Source organism: Physella acuta, unplaced genomic scaffold, assembly GCF_028476545.2.
Source record: "Physella acuta isolate Inbredline_101_S28 unplaced genomic scaffold, ASM2847654v3 ptg001080l, whole genome shotgun sequence".
Classification (NCBI taxonomy): domain Eukaryota; kingdom Metazoa; phylum Mollusca; class Gastropoda; family Physidae; genus Physella; species Physella acuta.
The window spans coordinates 1-20,373 of NW_026732597.1; the positions used below are offsets into that span (position 1 = coordinate 1).

General features: G+C 38.7%; 1 protein-coding gene across 1 annotated transcript; it reads left to right on the plus strand.

Annotated features, from left to right (window-relative positions):
- Nucleotides 1-272: 272 nt before the first annotated feature.
- On the plus strand, nucleotides 273-16,556 carry LOC131955581 (sodium/potassium-transporting ATPase subunit alpha; the record flags this gene model as incomplete). The annotated part of the gene is given in 18 exon segments (XM_059319751.1): nucleotides 273-425; nucleotides 2,009-2,212; nucleotides 3,338-3,451; nucleotides 3,971-4,105; nucleotides 4,659-4,776; nucleotides 6,417-6,685; nucleotides 7,524-7,722; nucleotides 7,829-7,940; nucleotides 9,500-9,632; nucleotides 10,124-10,310; nucleotides 10,651-10,826; nucleotides 11,234-11,370; nucleotides 11,887-12,104; nucleotides 13,026-13,377; nucleotides 13,863-14,037; nucleotides 14,569-14,699; nucleotides 14,847-14,948; nucleotides 15,478-16,556. Coding segments are annotated over 18 exon segments (3,036 nt in total), but the record flags the coding sequence as incomplete, so codon positions are not given.
- Between the last annotated feature and the right edge of the window lie 3,817 nt (nucleotides 16,557-20,373).

A 20,373-nucleotide genomic window follows, 5' to 3' on the forward strand; every position in this document is an offset into this window, starting at 1 on the left:
TGTCCCAAGTTTTTACTTTAGTTTTAAAAAAAAAATATCGGCTCTTGCATGATACTCTCTCTCACACTCAAATTTGTAAATTACTAATATTACTTATATCAACCCCTAATATTGACTCATACCTAAAATTAACAATTACAACCTATATATTGAGAGTTAATTTTTGGACAGTGGTATGAAAGACCACTTTTCCAAAGAGATTTTTAACGATTAACACGCATTAACATTAAAACAAATTTTCCGTAACACGTATTCTATCTGATGCGCAGGTCCAAAATGGCGTCGCGCCCATCAAAAAGGACAAGAAGAAAAAGAGGAAGAAAAGTGTGGCGGAAATGGACGGACTGAAGAGGGAACTTGACATGGACGAGCACAAAATTCCTCTGGAAGAGTTGTACGAGAGGCTGGGTGTGGACCCAGTGAAGGTGGGATTTTGCTGGGTGTTGGGATGGTGGTATTGTTAGGGTACATTTTTAGTTAGAGGGTAAAAAAAAATTGTATGTAACATTTCCAGATCCACGTCCCGACTTGTATAGATTATGACATAACTAAAAGTAAAATTTCTTTTCGAACCTGACAGTCCATCGGGCAAGTGAAGTAGAGTTCACCTGTTTCGGTGGCCTTGGAATACAAGGCAATAGTGTGGTCATCACTATGCATAGCCGCCTTTACTTTCTCTAAAGTGAGCTGGGTGGACTCAGGGGACGTTCTACTGACTTGAACACGGATTCGAACGCTAGGCTTCTGGTTAGCAGTCTAGCACTCTAACGCTAGGGTACTTATGCAGATATGGGTCAGTAGCTCTTGTTCGCTAATTGACAGGACTTAAGGTATATCTATTATCATTAAGATAATAAGTTAGCTAAGTGTAAGATTTGCATGCCTTTGATCCTCTACATGGCAATGCAATATCTTATAAGATATTTTTAATGCATGTTTAACTGTTACAGCTAGCGTTACGCTTTAGACCAGAATGGCGGTTAAACTAGAGCAGTGACGTTACTATATTGGGTGTCACCCGATGCGGTAACCGAGGGTGTCACACTGCCCCCACATAACAATTTAGCATTTTCGACGTGGTGTCACCCCCGTCCCTCAGTTTTTAAAAATTTTAACATGATAAAATATTGTTTTGGACAGTAAATTTTACGACTTCAAGATTTGGTCTCACCCCCTAAATGGTCTCACCCCCTAAATGGTCTCACCCCCTAAATGGTCTCACCCCCTAAATGGTCTCACCCTCTCTCTCTCTCTCTCTCTCTCTCTCTCTCTCTCTCTCTCTCTCTCTCTTCTCTCTATACGGAAACCGGCTCAGAAGGTTGACTTCCATTAGCCAGGCAGGCCTCAGTGCAGCAAACTCCGTCCACAAGAGTTTTCCCACACATCGGTCGCTACTTCCGTCGGCTCTCACCGGGCTTTCCTTCCCCGCCCACCAGACGCGGGACGTCCTCCTACCGCCTGGTACCCAGCTTGATCGTGGGGGGCGTTCGGCCATTCTTTGAACCTAGCGCATACAGCAGTTCTACTCGGCCAGATCAAAAACCTCTAGCTGCTGTTGGCTACCACTAGCCATTCCGCACCCATTAGGGGGGTCATGAGCTTGGTCCGACTAGTGGCACACATCCGAATCCACGTGAAGGCCGCAGCTTAAAGTCAAAATATCTGGTTAGGGTCGAGAGCAAACCCTTCTGGTTCCCGGTAGTCTTGCACCTCTCCTCCGACGTACCAGGCTCTTCGGAAGGTCTCACCCCCTAAATGGTCTCACCCCCTAAATGGTCTCACCCCCTAAATGGTCTCACCCTTCCACGCCCCCGCCTTGTGACGCTGCTGAACTTAAGTTAAACCCAGTGTTACGAAACCTATTGAACCAAACATTACGCTGATACTGTCCAGCGTATCATCATAATGGTGCCTATTCGACTTGGCGAAGAGTGATTGTTGCCTTGTACCTTATTTGAATAAAACACCACTAAGCTCTTACATTAATAAAAGTTTACATTCTCCACAGGGACACTCGCAAGAGCGAGCTAAAGAGCTCTTGGAGCTAAACGGACTGAATGAGCTGACGCCTCCCCCGGAGAAGCCTGAGTGGGTCAAGTTCGCTAAAACAATGTTGGGCGGTTTCTCCCTCCTGCTGTGGGCGGGATCGATCCTGTGTTTTATCGCCTACGCGATACAGGCAGCGGAAATGGACAGCCCACCCGGCGATAATGTAAGAGCTTTAAAATATTTAAAAAAATCAGTCTATAAGTATCCGGTTGAAATGCTTGAATACTGTCGTATTGTACTAAGTTATAAATACAATTACAGTGCAGTCTGCAGTTAAAATATTTTACGCAGTATGATGAAATTATTATAAGATAGAGTTAAAATTGACTCAGGCGCACCCCCTTTCCTACACACCCTCTAGTTGCGCCACTGTTTACAACACCACAGAAATAGAAACAGATATCAGTATTATACGCGCTTACAAAGTCCCAGGTCTGACGATAGGTCATACATAATTCAACTTTGACCTTCACCACCAGTGTTTCTTCCAGACTTTTGTCTCCGGGGGGGGGGGGGGGCATTTGAAATTTTCGGGGGGGGGGGGGGGCGGTAGACTTTCTTCGGGGGGGGGGGCGGACACTGCTAAAAGTATATATTTTGTATATAAATCATATAAATTTCATTTCGTTCGGGGGGGGGGGGAGGGGGGGGCGGAAATTTTTTTTCGGGGGGCTAAGCCCCCCCGCCCCCGAAGAGATGCCTGGAAGAAACTCTGTTCACCACGACCTGGAGTCCACTCCGCCCCAAATCAGTACCCGTGATTAATTTAAGGAAAGGCATTTTCTTGGCTATGTTCGATATTTGACTCCTTGCTTTGACATTGCAACTGTCGAAATTAACTTTCCCCCACAGAGCCAAAAAAAAAAAAAAAAATCCTCATAAATTATATTCAAGATCTGATGTACGAGAGCGTAGATGAAGTAGAGTTCATGTATTTTTGGCTTCAGATGCCATTAACTATATTTGTTTTATTATGCCAACTTCAACTAATTTACAACATTGAAGCTCCCCTTTCAAACCTAAGGACCCATAGGGCAGGTGAAGTAGAGTTCTTAATATATGCCCAGAAACCTTTACTATCCCCAAAGTTTGTGAGGTACCTATCAGAGCTGGGTGGACTCAGGGACATTCTACAGTCTCGAGTCAACCAGGATCCGAACTCGAGACCTACGGACTAATAACCTAATGCTCTACCATTCGACCAAGCGGTACCATAATTTACAACATTAGGGTCTGTTTACCTAATAATAAATGTTTAAAAAAAGATCGATCATTTCTTTATTTTCAGCTGTACCTGGGTATCGTGTTGGCGGCGGTGGTCATCATATCCGGGTGTTTCGGGTACTATCAGGAGGCCAAGAGCTCACGAATCATGGACTCGTTCAAGAACATGGTCCCTCAGGTGGGTTTCAATGGGGCGTCATTGTACATGGGGCGTCATTCTACATGGGGCGTCATTGTACATGAGGCGTCATTCTACTTGGGGCGTCATTCTACTTGGGGCGTCATTCTACTTGGGGCGTCATTCTACATGAGCGTTGTTGTGCGTAGGTCGTCGTTGTGCGTGGGGCGTCATTATACTTGGGGCGTCATTGAACAAGGGGCGTCATTGTACAAGGGGCGTCATTATACAAAGGGCGTCATTGTACAAAGGGCGTCATTGTACAAGGGGCGTCATTGTACAAGGGGCGTCATTGTACAAGGGGCGTCATTCTACACGGGGCGTCATTCTACACGGGGCGTCATTCTACACGGGGTGGCACTATGGGGTGGCACTATGGGGTGGCACTATGGGGTGGCACTATGGGGTGGCACTATGGGGTGGCGACTTACCAAAGGGTGATACCACGGTGTAACAGTACGGGGTGACACTACAGGGTGACCTTACGTAATAAATTGTTTTTTTTTGTTTGTTTACCAGAACGCCATCGTCGTGAGGGGCGGGGAGAAGTTGAACGTCCTGGCGGCTCATCTGGTCACAGGGGACATTGTGGAGGTCAAGTTTGGTGACCGTGTGCCCGCGGACATGCGCGTGATATCTGCTCACGGGTTGAAGGTACGTTTTATCGACACCTCACGATCTGTATGATAGGTGAAGTAGAGTTAAGCTGTTTATGTAATCTAGACACGTATTTTCAACTCTATTAAAAATATAGTTTTCTATTCATGACGTTTGGGAGACATCCGTCTATGACATATGAGACTTATCCATTTTCGACATAAGGTAGACACAAATGGGGGTGGGGGAGAGGGGAAGTCGACGTGATCCTAGATATATTACATGAGAGGTGGTGGTCAATGGAATTTGGTATAGCGTTACATAAGCTGGGTATGGTGCGGAGTGGTTGAACGGCAGAGCGTAAAACTGCAAATCCAAAAGTCTCAAGTTCGGATCCTTAGCTTAGATTCTGAGATAGAGTAAAATCGGCTGAGCATAATCCTGACCACACTATCCCTTCATATGCCGAGTTCACAGAAACACTTAACTCTACTTAATTTACCTTCACAGACCGCAGGTTCGAAAGGGTAGCTTGAGTATACATACATGTAGAAGGAGATGGGTCATAATGTCAAATTTTTTAGTTACCATAGACCTAAATGTTCTACAGGTCGACAACTCTTCCTTGACTGGCGAAGCTGAACCACAAGCCCGATCAGCTGAGTTTACTAACGAGAACCCACTAGAGACGAAAAACGTCATCTTCTTCTCCACCAACGTTGTCGAAGGTAACGCCCTCAGTCTGAATCTTAAGGTACAGTAGCGTAATCGTGGCCTAGAATTAGAGAGCTAGACTGCTAACACGAAAGTATCGAGTTCGATTTCGGGTTCAGTACAGCTCCCTGTGTCCATCCAGCTCTGAAGGGTACATAACTCACGTTAGGGAAAGCAAAGGTAAACACACTATCCATTCATATAAAACAGATGTGTGGCTTAATGATACAGCATTTTAATTGCTAACCCAAACGTCGCGAGTTCGAATCTCGGTTCGAACTCATGAATGCGGAACATCCCTGAGTCCACCCAGCTCTGATGGGTACCTAACCACACTATCCCTTCATATGAAACCGATGAAATATCTACTCCATCTGCCTCATGTGAATCGAATCAAAAGGACACGAATGGGAAAGCTCATGGTTGCTTACCCGAAATTCCCGAATTCGAGCGCCCATGCAGAATAGACTCGTTAAATAGGGACAACAGGAGAAAACTCTGGAATCAAACAGGAGTGAAGTCTTTAAGGCGATAGGAGCACCAACTCTGGTTTTCTTTCGGCAGCTTCTGCAACTGTACCAAACGTATAGCTTAAATCTTTTTTTTTTGGCGTATACCAATAATTGTCATCTAATGGTTCGGTACGCTTACTTAGGATTTTACTCCTTTCAGAGGCGTAGCGGTGAGGGGGGCACCCCCCCCCCCTTCAAATTTTCTATTCGCACCCACCCAACCCCCCCCCCCCATCCCCCCTCAAACTTTCGATTTTTCACCCCCCCCTCAAATTGCAAAAATGCAGCTAAAATGACATTTTAATTTGTTTTTACAACCCATTTTGGCGCCCCCTAAGGTCGGCACCCGGGGACATATGTACCCCCCCCCTCGCTACGCCTCTGGGGGGGGTGCAAATAAAGGAGTCACATTTTCTCATTATTATCACAAAATATATGGATCTGGCTCAGGTAGGCTGAAGTGTGACGCTAGTTTTAGAGTGATCTGCCTTAGGTATATATAGGCTGAGGCGTGAGTCATTTCGGGGGGGGGGGGGGGAAATCTGGCTTATGGTGACGGTGGGGCGTGTCATATTTTATGGAAGATTCCTTAGCAATTTTTTAAAAATAGCTAGGTGTTCGTAACAATAAAGGGACTTGCATTTCTTATCCGCCTCGTATGTTAAATTTTTAAAAATTACAATTCATACAGTAGGCCTACATATTATTTTTAGCGCAATTTCCATACTGGAGAATTGCGATTATTAACTCGTCAAGGATTGATGTGTGTCCGATGTTTGTCCGCAGCTTTAAGTCGTATCTCCTCCTCAACGAAGCAATATCGAGGACTAGTTCCAAAGCAAATATGTTAAGCAAGTTCCGAGGATGATTGTGGGCCAAAAAAATTCCCGGAATTCCTTCCTGGATTTCCCGGAAAAGCCAAAAAACCTCGAAAAAATGCAGTTTTTGGCCCATATCTCGTCAACCAGACCACTTATTGACTTGAAACATTTACCAATCGATTCCTGCCATAATTTAGAACAATATTGCCGAAGAAAGTTTTCAAAAATATCCTTTCGTTCGGTCACAGAAAATTAATTAAGGAAATTGCGCTTAAATTGTCACTAGACTTTTTATTAACTTGTTTTTCTATTATATTATAGGAACTGCTGTTGGTATCGTGATCAAGACGGGCGACAACTCCGTCATGGGCCGTATTGCCAATTTGGCCTCTGGGTTGGAGGTTGGAGAAACGCCCATCGCCAAAGAGCTTTCCCATTTCATCCACGTCATCACTGCTGTTGCCGTGTTTCTGGGAGTTCTTTTCTTCATCATCTGTTTCTTCTTCGGCTACTTCTGGCTGGACGCTGTCATCTTCTTGATTGGTATCATTGTGGCTAACGTTCCGGAGGGGCTACTGGTCACTGTTACGGTATGCGGAATTGTCATGAATTTTCATTAAATCTTTTCCGCATAACATTTATCATAGAATAGACAAAATTAATTGGTGATTGTAAACCTAAAGTGGGACTGGGTGGCCGAATGATAGAGCGCTTGACTGCTAGCCCGAACGTCCCGAGTTCGAATCTTGGTTCGGACTGGTGAATGCAAGACATCCCTGAGTCCACTCAGCTCTGATAGGTACCTGACTTATTTTAGGGAAACAAAGACGGCTGGGCATAGTGCTGACCACACTATCATTTTAAATGCCGAATTCAGCGAAACAGATGGACTCTACTTCATCTACTCCTATTGTCTTGGGCATGTAAGGGAAAAGATGATGATTATGTTGAAACCACAAGTATCAGAACCTACATCCTATTAAAAAAATTCTGGTGCCCCCCCCTCTTCGAAACAAAGTCACCCCCTAAATGGTCTTACCCCCGAAGGAAACAGAACATTATTTTAATTCATATTGAAAATGTATACTTTGTTTTACCATTGTCACCCCCCCCCCCTCCCCCTCAAGATTTCGATTTGCACCCCCCTCAACCTTTCAATTTATTTTTCCAACCCATTTTGGCGCCCCCTAAGGTCGGCGCCCGGGGACATATGTCCCCCCCCCCCCCTTGCTACGCTACTGCCCAGTAGTTTCAGGCGCCCCTCCCCTCTTTCCTGGAGAAAAAATGTCTGAAAGAAACACTACAAATTTAACTATTGAACATATTTTGATTAATTACAAGATGTAATTAATTATTAGACCTATATTAGTATAGATTTTTTTTCAAATAATTAGGCCTACTTTAAGAAATTAAATTACTTCTTGATAGGTCTGTCTAACGCTGACAGCTAAGCGTATGGCCAAGAAAAATTGTCTTGTAAAGAACCTGGAGGCTGTTGAAACGCTTGGTTCCACCTCAACTATCTGCTCGGACAAAACAGGGACATTGACACAAAACAGAATGACCGTTTCACATTTATGGTTCAATGGGCAAATACTTGAAGCTGACACAAGAGAGGATCAAACGAGTATGTTGATTTGATTCTATTTTTAGATCTTTATGAAGGGAAATAAATAAACGTTACTAGGTAGGCCGCCTATTTATTCAACTTTTACTTTCTTTTTCTACTCTAGTGAGCTCCTTCCCACCTGATGACCCGACATGGATTAGCCTCTCTCGTGTAGCAATGTTATGTAATCGAGCTGAATTTAAGGTTGGACAGGAGAATATTACTGTTCTGAAGAGGTAAACCTAATCCTAATCTAAAATCTTAAAATCTAGACATCACTAGAGTTTTAGTTTAAGACTTAGTCACTTAGATCTAGATCTAGATCTAGATTAGGTAAAATCACGATATAGCGTCGGTTATTATTCCGGAACTGTACAGCAGTAAAAAAACAGTAAAACCATGGCGTAGTCTGTCGAGCCGTTCCGGAAACCACCGGAAATACTGTAAACCATCATTTATTTGCCGCCATATTATTTTTAATACATAGTGTTTAAAAATGTGCAAGGATTGATTTTAGTTGCATTTTAAATACTGTTTTGCTAATTATTTTGTATTTCTAATTATTTTAAGTGTATGTGCTAATTTTTGCTGCTACTAAACATTATTCTAGTTATTCTTACTACTTTTAACTTTAGTTAATCTAATCGTCTTATTTACTAACAGAACAAGAGCTGGTTGTCGCAAATCTTCTGCAGGTTTTTTCTGTTTCTTAAAAAAAAAATAATTAATTACTACACTCGAGTTTATTAATAATATTTAGATTTTCTATCTGTTATTAATTTTCTGTCAATTAAACTGTAAATAAAGTTAAAACATTAATTTAATGCACTTGACTTTATTTTTATTTCATCGGTCAAATAAACTATGGTTTACAGTAACGAATGTTACCGAAACTCAACGAACATTACCCAATAATTTCCGACGCTATATCGTGATTTTACCCTAGATTATTCTAGATCTACTTTAAGAGTCAGTTTAAGTCTTACTCTAGACTGACTAGAGTAGAGTAGAGTGTAGAGTCTACACTTATTTCTCTGAAATATCTCCAGCACTAGAATCTAGATCTAGATCTATTGATAATTGGTGACAAATTACTTAAATTTCTGCTAAAGGTTGCACCTATACAGACAGTGGCGTAGCGAGGTCGGGTGTCACCCGGTACGGCCCTTAATGGTGTCACCCCCCAGAGGCGTAGCGACCCGTCGCGGGGACAAACTTTCAACTTTTGATTTGCACCCCCCCTCAAACTTTCGATTTGCACCCCCCCCCCCTCAAAGGTTCAATTTGCACCTCTTAAAACACTATTTAACACTCGAATTAATCACTTAATTAAGTGGAATTATAATTTTTTATCTATATATTTTGCTTTTTTTTGCCTTGGTGTCACCCCCCTAAATGGTGTCACCCCCTAAATGGTGTCACCCGGTGCGGTCCGCACCCCCCCCCCCCCTCGCTACGCCCTTGCACCTATGTAGACTATAGAATATTATTAAAATACTGTTCATTTCTAAGTAAATGACCCTTTAAAAAGTAAAAATGACAATCTGAAGTTGCACTATCAATAATATTATAATAATATAATAGCCTACTCTACTGGATATGCACTATCTGGCCCATTCATCTAAATTTTAGATTCTAAGAGTAGAAAAAAATGCCTTAAGGAAGTGTTAAATTGTTAATTTAAATGTTTTGTTTGCATAGTCCAGCATACAGCCATATAAAACAAAAGTAGAGAAATTGTGATTAGACAATTATAGACTGAAGATTCAACCATAAAACTTTTTTTTTTTTACAGAGAATGTAATGGAGATGCATCAGAGTCAGCCATTTTAAAATGCACAGAGCTTGCTATTGGGAACGTAATGAACTACCGTAGCCGTAATAAAAAAATTGTGGAGATTCCATTTAATTCAGCCAATAAATTTCAGGTTTGAATTTTTAAGACATTCTGTTATGTATTATCAAATTAATTGATGGAGTGTGACATAGCATTCACTTTTCATTTATTAAATTGTATGGCTTCATAACTTGTGAATAAGTTAATAACTTTACATTAGCTTTGTTAGTTTGGATGAGCAGTGAAATGACCTCCCTTTATTTCCCTGTGATGATTGTAGGCCTTAATATCTTACAGACTCATGGCAGAGCTAAACTCAAGAATTCACATACAATGTTCCCTCTAAGAGAAAAAAAGCTAGCGTGCAACATGTAATTCTAAAAGTCTTATACAAGGATAAAAGTATTTTACAAAATCCACTGCGCTGCAGCTCAAAACTACTGTGCGGCCGCACAACCGCTCAGCTTAGAGGGAACATTGTACACATATCATCATTGCTCTCAACTATAGCTCCACATCTTATATTTCATTTCTTTAAAAAAAATGTACACAAAATTTAAAATGTGTTTTAAATACTCACAGGTATCGATTCACCAACTGGAAAACTCTACTCAGTTTCTACTGGTCATGAAAGGCGCACCAGAAAGGATATTGGAGTGCTGTTCGACCATATTACTGCACGGAGAGGAGTACCCAATGGATGAGAACTACCGGACGGCCTTCAACACAGCTTACATGGACCTTGGAGGCCTCGGTGAAAGAGTGCTTGGTCAGTTATTTTAATTCACTAGCTTTGTTTAAACTTTCTTGTAAAACGAGTGCTTGGTCAATAACATTAGTAATTAACTTTGTTTACATTTTTTATCAGTACAAGTAATAGTGTGTTGTAATGAAATAATGGTTGAATATTGTGTGCATGTGTGTTAGTTTTATTTCTATTTTGTACTAAATCAACTCTAAACCATAAATGCTTTTAAAATAAAATATTATATAAACCTGATTACTAAAGAGAACATCTGATTTGCTAATACATGTGCAGCTATTTTTAATATTGAATACAAAATGATTTAACATATAATATGTTTGTTGAACCTTGTTATTGTTTGCAGGTTTCTGCGATTATCTACTTCCTAGTGATAAATTTCCACCTGACTATCACTTTGATCCTGAAGGTCCAAATTTCCCAGTAAAAGGCCTGCGGTTTGTTGGCCTGATGTCAATGATAGACCCTCCTCGGTCTGCTGTACCTGGGGCAGTGGCTAAGTGTAGGAGTGCTGGCATCAAGGTAAGGCTATATATTACAGCAAGGTTTATATTAAGATTCATTTGACACAGTGTACGTTTAGAGGCATTAAGTTACCTAAAAATTTTCTGGGGATGTAAAGAATATTCTAAAGATACCGTTTCTGACCTAGCTGCTAATAGAGCTGATACAGCAGACTAAAATTAATCTTTTGTGAACTTGGCATATGAAGGGAAAATGTGGTCAGAACTTTACCCAGCCATATTCACTTTCCCCAACATGTGCCAGGTACTGATCAGCGCTGAGTTGGCTCAAAGGTGTTCTACTAACTTGAGCTCAGGATCTGCAAAAAATTAGATTAGCCATCATGCGCTCTACCATTTGACTCGGCCATAGTAATAAGTGACAAGATACAGCAATGCTTATTTCATGTTTTGTTTTGTTGACAGGTAATCATGGTAACAGGAGATCATCCAATCACAGCCCGAGCCATAGCTGTAGGTGTTGGTATCATCTCACCAGAGAGTAAAACAGTGGAGGATATTGCAGCTGAGAGGGGGATACCAGTGGAGGAGGTTGATCCAAGGTGAGAAAATCTTTTACCTTTTAAAGATACCCACAGTGACCATATATTCCTATATATAAGTTGACATGTACTATGACCCACAACTTTTTCAATCAAAATATGTAATTTGGGATTTATCAGCCTCTAAAACAACACCAAGCTTTCAAGAACTCCAACATTTTGAGATAATTTTCCTTGGTCATATACGCATGAAGGCCAAGCGGTAGATAGTTCTTCTAATCCAAAAGTCTCTAGTTTGAATCCAGATTTAAGTCAGTACAATATCCCCGAGTCCACCCAGGTGTCGTGGATACCCAACTCAGTTTACAGAAAGCAAAGATGGCTGGGCATTGTGCTGACCACTTTATCCCTTCATACACAGAGGTCTTAGAAACAGATGAACTCTACTTCATCTGCCCCATGTGTCTTGGGCTCGAACGGGAAAAAATTATTTTATTTGCTGGAAAATGTAGTAATCAAATTAATTATAACAATAAATTTGCTACTGTTTAAATCTTTTATTGAAATTGTAACTAGAGAGGCTAAAGCTGCTGTTATACACGGTGGGGATCTGAAGAACATGACCCCAGCCCAGATTGATGCCGTTCTGAAGAACCACGCAGAGATTGTGTTTGCCCGTACCTCACCACAGCAGAAGCTTATCATCGTAGAGGGCTGCCAGAGACAGGGGCAAATTGTGGCCGTTACTGGTGATGGTGTCAATGATTCACCTGCTCTCAAACAAGCTGATATAGGTTGGTGGTTTAATTATTTAATGTTTAAGTAGATGGTGTGGAGGAGAAATATGGTATCTTAGAGTACTTAGTCACATAATCATGTGACTCTCTTATTAATTTGATTGGTTTAATGTTTTAACTAGCTTAATCATGTGATTTGCTTTATCATGTGATTTGCTTTATCATGTGATTTGCTTTATCATGTGATTTGCTTTATCATGTGATTTGCTTTATCATGTGATTTGCTTTATCATGTGATTTGCTTTATCATGTAACTTACTTAATCATGTGACTCACTTAATCATGGGATTCAGTTAAATCACGTGACTCACTTAATCATGTGATTCACTTAATCATGTGCTTCACTTAATCACATGATTCACTTAATCACATGATTCACTTAATCACATGATTCACTTAATCACTTGATTCACTTAACCACTTGATTCACTTAACCATTTGATTCACTTAATCATTTGATTCACTTAATCATTTGATTCACTTAATCATTTGATTCACTTAATCATTTGATTCACTTAATCATTTGATTCACTTAATCATTTGATTCACTTAATCATTTGATTCACTTAATCATTTGATTCACTTAATCATGTGACTCGCGTAATATCTATATTATTCTGTAAGCATCCATTCTGAAATTTATATTTAAATATGTTTAACTATTAAAATAATCCTCTTTTTGTATACACATTTAGGCTTGTATTCTAAAATAGTTGCTATTTTTTGTTTGGACATTTGTTTTAAATTTGAACTTTATTCAAAGTAATTGTATTGCATAGCTTACAATTTTTTAAATGTAAGATTCAATCCTAATTGCAGTATTATGTCTTTTATTTCCTTGAAATGAACTGCAAGTTTCACATTAGGACTAAGGTGTGTATGATTTGTTTTAAAGTTTTAATATCTTCTAACTTTCAGGTGTTGCTATGGGTATTGCTGGCAGTGATGTGAGCAAACAAGCAGCAGACATGATTTTACTTGACGACAACTTTGCTTCCATCGTGACGGGCGTGGAAGAAGGAAGAATTATTTTTGACAACTTGAAGAAGTCCATCGCCTACACCTTAACCTCGAATATCCCAGAAATCGCACCGTTTCTCATCTTCCTCCTTGCTGATATTCCCCTTGCCCTAGGCACCATCACCATCCTTTTCATCGACCTCGGTACCGACATGGTCCCTGCCATCTCTCTGGCTTATGAGGAGGCTGAACTAGATATCATGCAGAGAATGCCCAGAAACCCTCTTAAAGACAAGCTGGTTAATGACAGGTAATTCGTTGGATACAGTGATGTTTATATTTCTACTGCTCTAAAGAACTTATGTTCAAAGGTCTAGAATTAAAACAATCTAGATTTTCTAAAAAAAAATTGAAATTATTTGTTCAATTTTTAATGATGTGTTGGGAAGTTAAATATTATTAGACCTATAATTTTATCCTAATTTATTTTTAAAAAAAATGTAATCTTCTGTATAGATTTCTTGAATTAAAGCATAGATAAGTAGTAATTTTAAAAATTCAAATTCAGAATGCTACAAGCCTTACAATCTTTTAATTTAACTCTAATATTGAAAATAGTGAATATATTGAATACAGTGAAAGTAATAAAATACTATTTTTTGAACTTCAAGCATAATATAACTTGTCTTAAGAAGTTGACATTATTGTTTCTGTATTAAACTGAGCGTTTTTTTACAGTAAGATCATATTGATTTAATTAGACATGTTTCAATGAGTTTTATTTAATTTCTGCAGGCTAATTGGTGTTTCCTATGGTCAGATTGGTATGATTGAGGCCTGCGCTGGATTCTTCACGTATTTCGTTGTTATGGCAGAAAATGGCTTTTGGATGCGTCGTTTGGTTGGCATACGTGCCTTTTGGGACAGCCCAGGGGTCAATGACCTAAAAGATACTTATGGTCAGGAGTGGGTAAGTCTAACATACTTTCTGGGATACAGGTCAATTAATATGAAGGAAGATGCCTTTAAATTGTAAAATGGAGGGGGAAAAGGTGACAGGAAATATGCCCCACACATTTTAGGGAATCTGTGTTTTCTTAAATCCATAATTTATAGACATTAGCAAAAAATTAACCACACTAAAATTGTAGCTTAAGCACTATTTTGTATCTGCAAATTTTTCTGTTTGTACAGTTTTCAGTTTGTACATTTTTCCATTTTTGCATTTTTCTGGGAACCTTAGAATTAAATTGGGTTAAAAATGTACATAAAATCAACACAGTTCTTAAATAAACTCTAATTCGATCTGTTTTTGTGAAATATAACAATATTAAACGATATTAGAATCCTCTGGTTTTAAATTACAGCATTTGAACAACCTAAAGGTATTAAGTGATCTCCCTTGATTTAAAAAAAAATGTGTTTGAGCTTGAAAATTATTTTAATTTATTTTTATAACACAATAATTTTATTCATTATGATATCTTTTATTCTCGTTTAGACATTTCACCAGCGCAAGCAGTTAGAATACACCTGCTACTCTGCTTTCTTTGTGTCCATCGTCATTGTTCAGTGGGCCGACCTGATCATTAGGAAAACTAGGCGCCTGTCTCTATTCCAGCATGGCATGAAGTAAATTTAAAAAATATTCTGTTTTTAGCCCTACATTATTTAGCCATTAGTAGAAAAAAAAATTAATGTAATTTTAAATAAATAGTGAAATCTTTGCTGTGTAGCCAAAATAAAGGGAGGTAATAATAATGTATTCTGTACTTTCAGAAATCATTATCTTACATTTGGATTGTTTTTTGAAACGGCTTTGGCTGCTTTCTTATGCTATTGTCCTGGACTGAATGAAGGACTTCACGTACAGCCACTGAGGTAACTAAGTGTGGAATGTGGTTAAGTCTTAAAAGATAATATCAGCTGCTTTTATCTTCCACATAAGTTACGCCACCGGAATTGGTACAAATCTCCACTTAAATCAGCGCATGCAATTGCATGTTCCAAGTGTTAAGCTGATTTTAAAAAGTTGATTTTGCTTGAAGCAAAATTTAATAATAGCTAAAATTAGTCACCAGAATTAAAAACCAAAAGTTCACGTTTTTTTTCACATACAATACTTTATGTAAATCAGAAAAGGAATAAAAACTGTGCATGGAAGGGAACTGAATTGTCTGGTGACAGTTTTGATAGATGATACTTTTTCAGGCCTCTATTTAAAAAAAAATTGTCAGTTGTCTTTCAACTGTTAAATGTTTTTGTCAGTCATCTATCATTTTTATGTAATCAGATAATTTTAACCTACTATCTTAACCCTTACATATTTTTGTCAGTCATCTATCATTTTTATGTAATCAGATCGTTTTAATAATACTATCTTAACCTAAATCCCACTTTTAAATTCCAGGTTTACGTGGTGGCTATGTGCTATACCTTATTCCGTATTAATATTTACATACGACGAGTGCCGCAGATTTCTACTGAGACGAAGCCCTGGGGGTTTCATAGAGAGGGAGACGTACTTCTGATTTCTTGAGAACCTGGAGAACCAGGATGTACAGCTTAAGGTACTCGCCAGTACCAGCTTGTCTTAGAGATTGTTATGACCAGATATACCAAAGAATTCGTCCATGCATTTCTTGACCGTTTTAAGAAACAAAACATGTTATAAACATCAAGATGTTTATTATTTGGTTCATTTTTGCCATATCATTTTTAAGCATCACCACAAATAGCCTGTTCAGCATGTGGTATTCTCAATCTGGCCACAAACTCAATGGACTCTTCGATCTCAAAGTTTAAAAAGTTGTTTTTAAAACTTGAACTTTCTACTACAAGAGATGCTTGTTGCATCTTACATTTTATGACTGATAAAAATGTGAAAATAGACATACTTTGATAATAATTGTTTTAAATCCAGGTTTAAAACCTACGAAGTTTAAAATGCTTTTGATTTTACTACATTTGTTTTAAAAACAAGTGTTTGCCATTGATTAAATTCTTATATTTTTTTATATTAAATACTTCTGTGATTTGCCAATCTGTGTTATACTTACTTTAAAAGCAATGGATTTTGTAACAGTAATATAACATACCATTACAACTTACATTTTTTTAGCCTTTAGAAATTCCTGTATTGTTTTATATTTTTATATTTTTGAAACCATGTTTTTGCTCTAGGCATGATGTAAAAATTTTAGACCCATTTCATATTATGAAGTTATCAGTTTCATAAATCCAGTTATTCAAGTAAATTTGTTTTAGTAACCATTTTAATGTTTTCATTATGAAATTGGAGATTTTGATATTTCTATCAATTCATTTTACTCTGCAATTTTTATTTCAAAAAAATGAAATATATAGAAAATTTCAATATTTTATAGGTGAACAAGTTAATGAATGTGGTGTGTATTTATATTGTGTATGTAAGAGTATGAAAAAAATGTAAGTTTTTAATATTGTTTTTACACAATTAATCAGAATTAATGTTGATGTATTTATTATTGTATGAATTTATTGAAATAAATTTTTTTCATACAACTTTTTTTTTTGGTAATGTGTGTTTATAGGGCTGGTAAGTAGGTCACCAACCAGTTCTATGGCTCATGCGGGTTTTATTTAGCAGTAGAACTGGTTGGTGACCTACTTACCAGCCCTATATATAGATTGTATTGATTACTGATGGTTGGTTGACAATTCTTTGGTTGACTATTAAGAAGCTTGAATGTGTGTTTTTTTTCTATTTGTTAACAGTTCATAGCCTTTATATCCCTTTATGGGTTGTATTTTGTAAACTATTTTTGGGCATACACTGTTTGATTTTATTCCTGGTTATGTATGTACACTTGGCTAGTAAGGGAAGGTGGGGCTAAAAGTCAGTGGCAAGTTGACACAAGGGTGGGACATGGTTTAATACAAACGCCCCCTTAGTCCATCCAGCTCTGACTGTTATCTGACTAAAGTAATGGCGGCTGGGCATAGTGCTGACCACAATATCCATTCATATGAACAGAAACCGGTGAAGTTTACTTCATCTGCTCCACAGACCTTCAGGTTCGAAAGGGGTAACTTTATTTTATCTCACTTGCCAGTTTTTAGCCCCCCCCCTCAATTTTTCACGCATCATGACTTCAACACCCCCCCCCCCCATCGCCTAAGAGTCGTATGACGTCAATGATTAGGCCATTCTTAGCTTACTTTTGTTATGTAATCGGCGACCCAGCGTTAAGGTGACCCACGGGCTAAGCTTAGGTCCATTGTACGTACTCTGGTTGCAGTCAATGGAGTTTATTTCAGTCTTCTTTTTGGGGGAGCAGCTCTACCCCCCCAACCCCCCCCCCCCTCTCCCAGACGAAATAAAAAAAAATTATATCGAAAATATACACTATAACCAGCGTCCCCCCCCCCCCCCCGGGGACAAAATATCTGAAAGTCAGATTACATAAGCTGAATATATGGAGGTCCACAAATGACGTCACGGACCAAAACAAGGGTGGGGGGGGGGGGGGGCGCGACACATTTTTAACCTCTGTGACTATGAGATAAGGCCTGCTCTTGTAGGGGAGGAAGGAGGGGAGGGGGGTGAAGTGTTGAGCAATATGAAGTATAATATATAGTGTGTATTTCTCGTGGTAAGTTATTTAAAAAATGATGAAAACCGTGAACATTCAGTAGAATAAACGCTTTCATTCAGACAAGGGAGAGTAGAATAATACTACCATAGTCTAGAAAGATTAATGGAATGGCGTGGTCGGATGATAGAGCGCATGACTGCTAAGTCGAAAGTCTCGATTTTCGACCCCGGGCTTGAATCCGCCAAGCGTACCTGATTCCACCCAGCTCTAATGGGTACCTAACTCACGTTAGGGAAAGTAAAGGCGTCTGGGCATAGTCCTGACCACCCTATCCCTTTACATGCCGAGGACACGGAAACAGAGAAACAGTTTAAGTTTACTTTATCTGCCCGATGGATCGCCAGGTTCGAAGGGTAAACAATTTGTCTTACGAGAAAGGATTACGTTTATGTGTGTGTGTGTGTGGGGGGGGGGGGGGGGTATACCAATACATTGCAGGTTAAAATTGCGTTAAAGGCATAGGATACAGTGTTTTTTTTTCCAGACTTTTTTCTCCGGGGGGGGGGGGGGGCACTTGAAATTTTCGGTATGCGGACTAAAATTTCCCAGGAGGGGGGGGGGTGGACACTATTAAAACACTATTAAAAGTATATATTTTCTATACACATTCCATTTCGTTCTGGGGGGGGGGCAGAGCCTCCCCTAAGAGATGCCTGGAAGAAACTCTGATAGGATATCCGACCCATATTGCGTAATTCGTAAGTGACTCTCATCTAAAATTCCGTTCCTAAAATAAGTGCAATTCTAACCCTCCTCCACCGTCACCTGTCTCTTTAGGTGCAAGAATACTGTTTTTACTTTCTTATAATATGCCAATGTCAGCTAATAAATTCTAGTTCCGAAAACATTTGCGTATAAAACGTAATTGAAAAAGAAACGAATCAGCAAAAAATTAATTAAGAGCCCCTGCTTGTTTTAATTAATCTTCCATTATTGAGCAGTAATGAACAATGCTGTGTGCCTTCATACTATTGTTTGAAAGGTGGATTTGTGGGAATTTGAGTAACCTTGACATTGGCATGGTAGCCATATTTTTGTAGGTTAATGGAGGTGAATGGCGCAAAGGGTGTGTGGAGGGAGCCGGAGAGGGGGGGGGGTGCTATAAATATTTTAGATTTAGGTCAACGCCCCGAGCAGCTGTTTCTTGTAGGTGTACAGTTCCCGCCCTGCCTTGTAGCACTAATCTGACCATACGGCCGCCGCTAGAGGACGCTGTTTTCACACGCTTCGTACAACGTGTCGTTCCATTTGACAAGATTTTGGAGTTATCGTTCTTTTCCCTATTCTAGACCAAAGCTATTTTCTATAAAATAAATTTAAAAATGTAAAAAAAAAAGAACGTTTGTTGCATAAGTTAACTTTATAATTATATATTCTATGGTTTACAAAATTTATATTTTGATTTCTGTTTGGATATAATAATAATAAAAAAACCGAAATTTAAGAGGTCAAAAGTCGCACATTGTCCCAAAGGTCACGCCTCGCTCGCTTCACCAATTTCTTGTCAGCAATTTTTGACCGCCTACGCCGAACACTGGGTCAGTTTTGTTTGCCTTCAGATTATAGGCCCCACTGTGTTGCCGGACGATTAGGTGGACATGAATGACTGACCTTTCAAAGCCGTCACGGTCCAACAGCGTTACCTGTAGACTGTAGGTCAGGTTCTCACCTCCAAACAAACACAGAAGCTGTCATTATCAAGGTTTCTTTCATACATTTTTCCCGGGAGGGGGTGGGGTCGGAACTAGATAAAGTAGGCCTATATATTATTTTCTATAAAAATTATAAATATTTTCTATTTTGTACAGGGGACTATCATCCTTATAAATATATTATTTTTGTAGTTATACAATCTTACAACACAATTGTGTATAAACATATTGATTTCTGTAGCGTTAAACCATCCATTTTTTTTTATAGATAGTTGAAATAAATTTTCCCCGGAAAGATGCCTGAAAGAAACTGTTTATTATTTCGCTGTGCCGTGTTGATTAGAGTGTAGACATGATATAGATCTATACGTGCCTGTAACTTTCTTGAATCTTGTTTTAGTGTGTGGACAGTGTCCGCTGTTTAGATAGTTTAAAGGACTAAATTGATACGTTTTGTTTACATTTTCTTTCTTTTAACACACTACACGTCCTTAAAAAAACTATTTCTAATGAAAAATCTAATCAGTGGTTTAATCTGAAACAATGCAATTCACATATTAAACAAACAAACTAATCACGTTTTGTGTGTGGGTGGGGTGTGGGAAGGGTGGGGGTTCTAAAAATGACACGTGCCATTAGAGGGTGACTCGGTTGTAAAAAAAACAAACAACAACAACAAACCCTAGCGTCATTGATATCACCGATATAAAAGTTAGGAAAACCCTTAGAGTTTTAAACGATTGTTCTTAAATAGAAAATGCCGACGTAATGAAAACAAACCAGCAGCTATTTCATTTCTTGAGTCCTTCAGACTTGCTTCACGCGTGTAACATATAGGCCATGTCATCTTGACATTGACTATTATATATATATATATATATATATATATATATATATATATATATATATATATATATATATATATATATATATATATATATATATATATATATATATATATATATATATATATATATATATATATATATATATATATATATATATATATATATATAT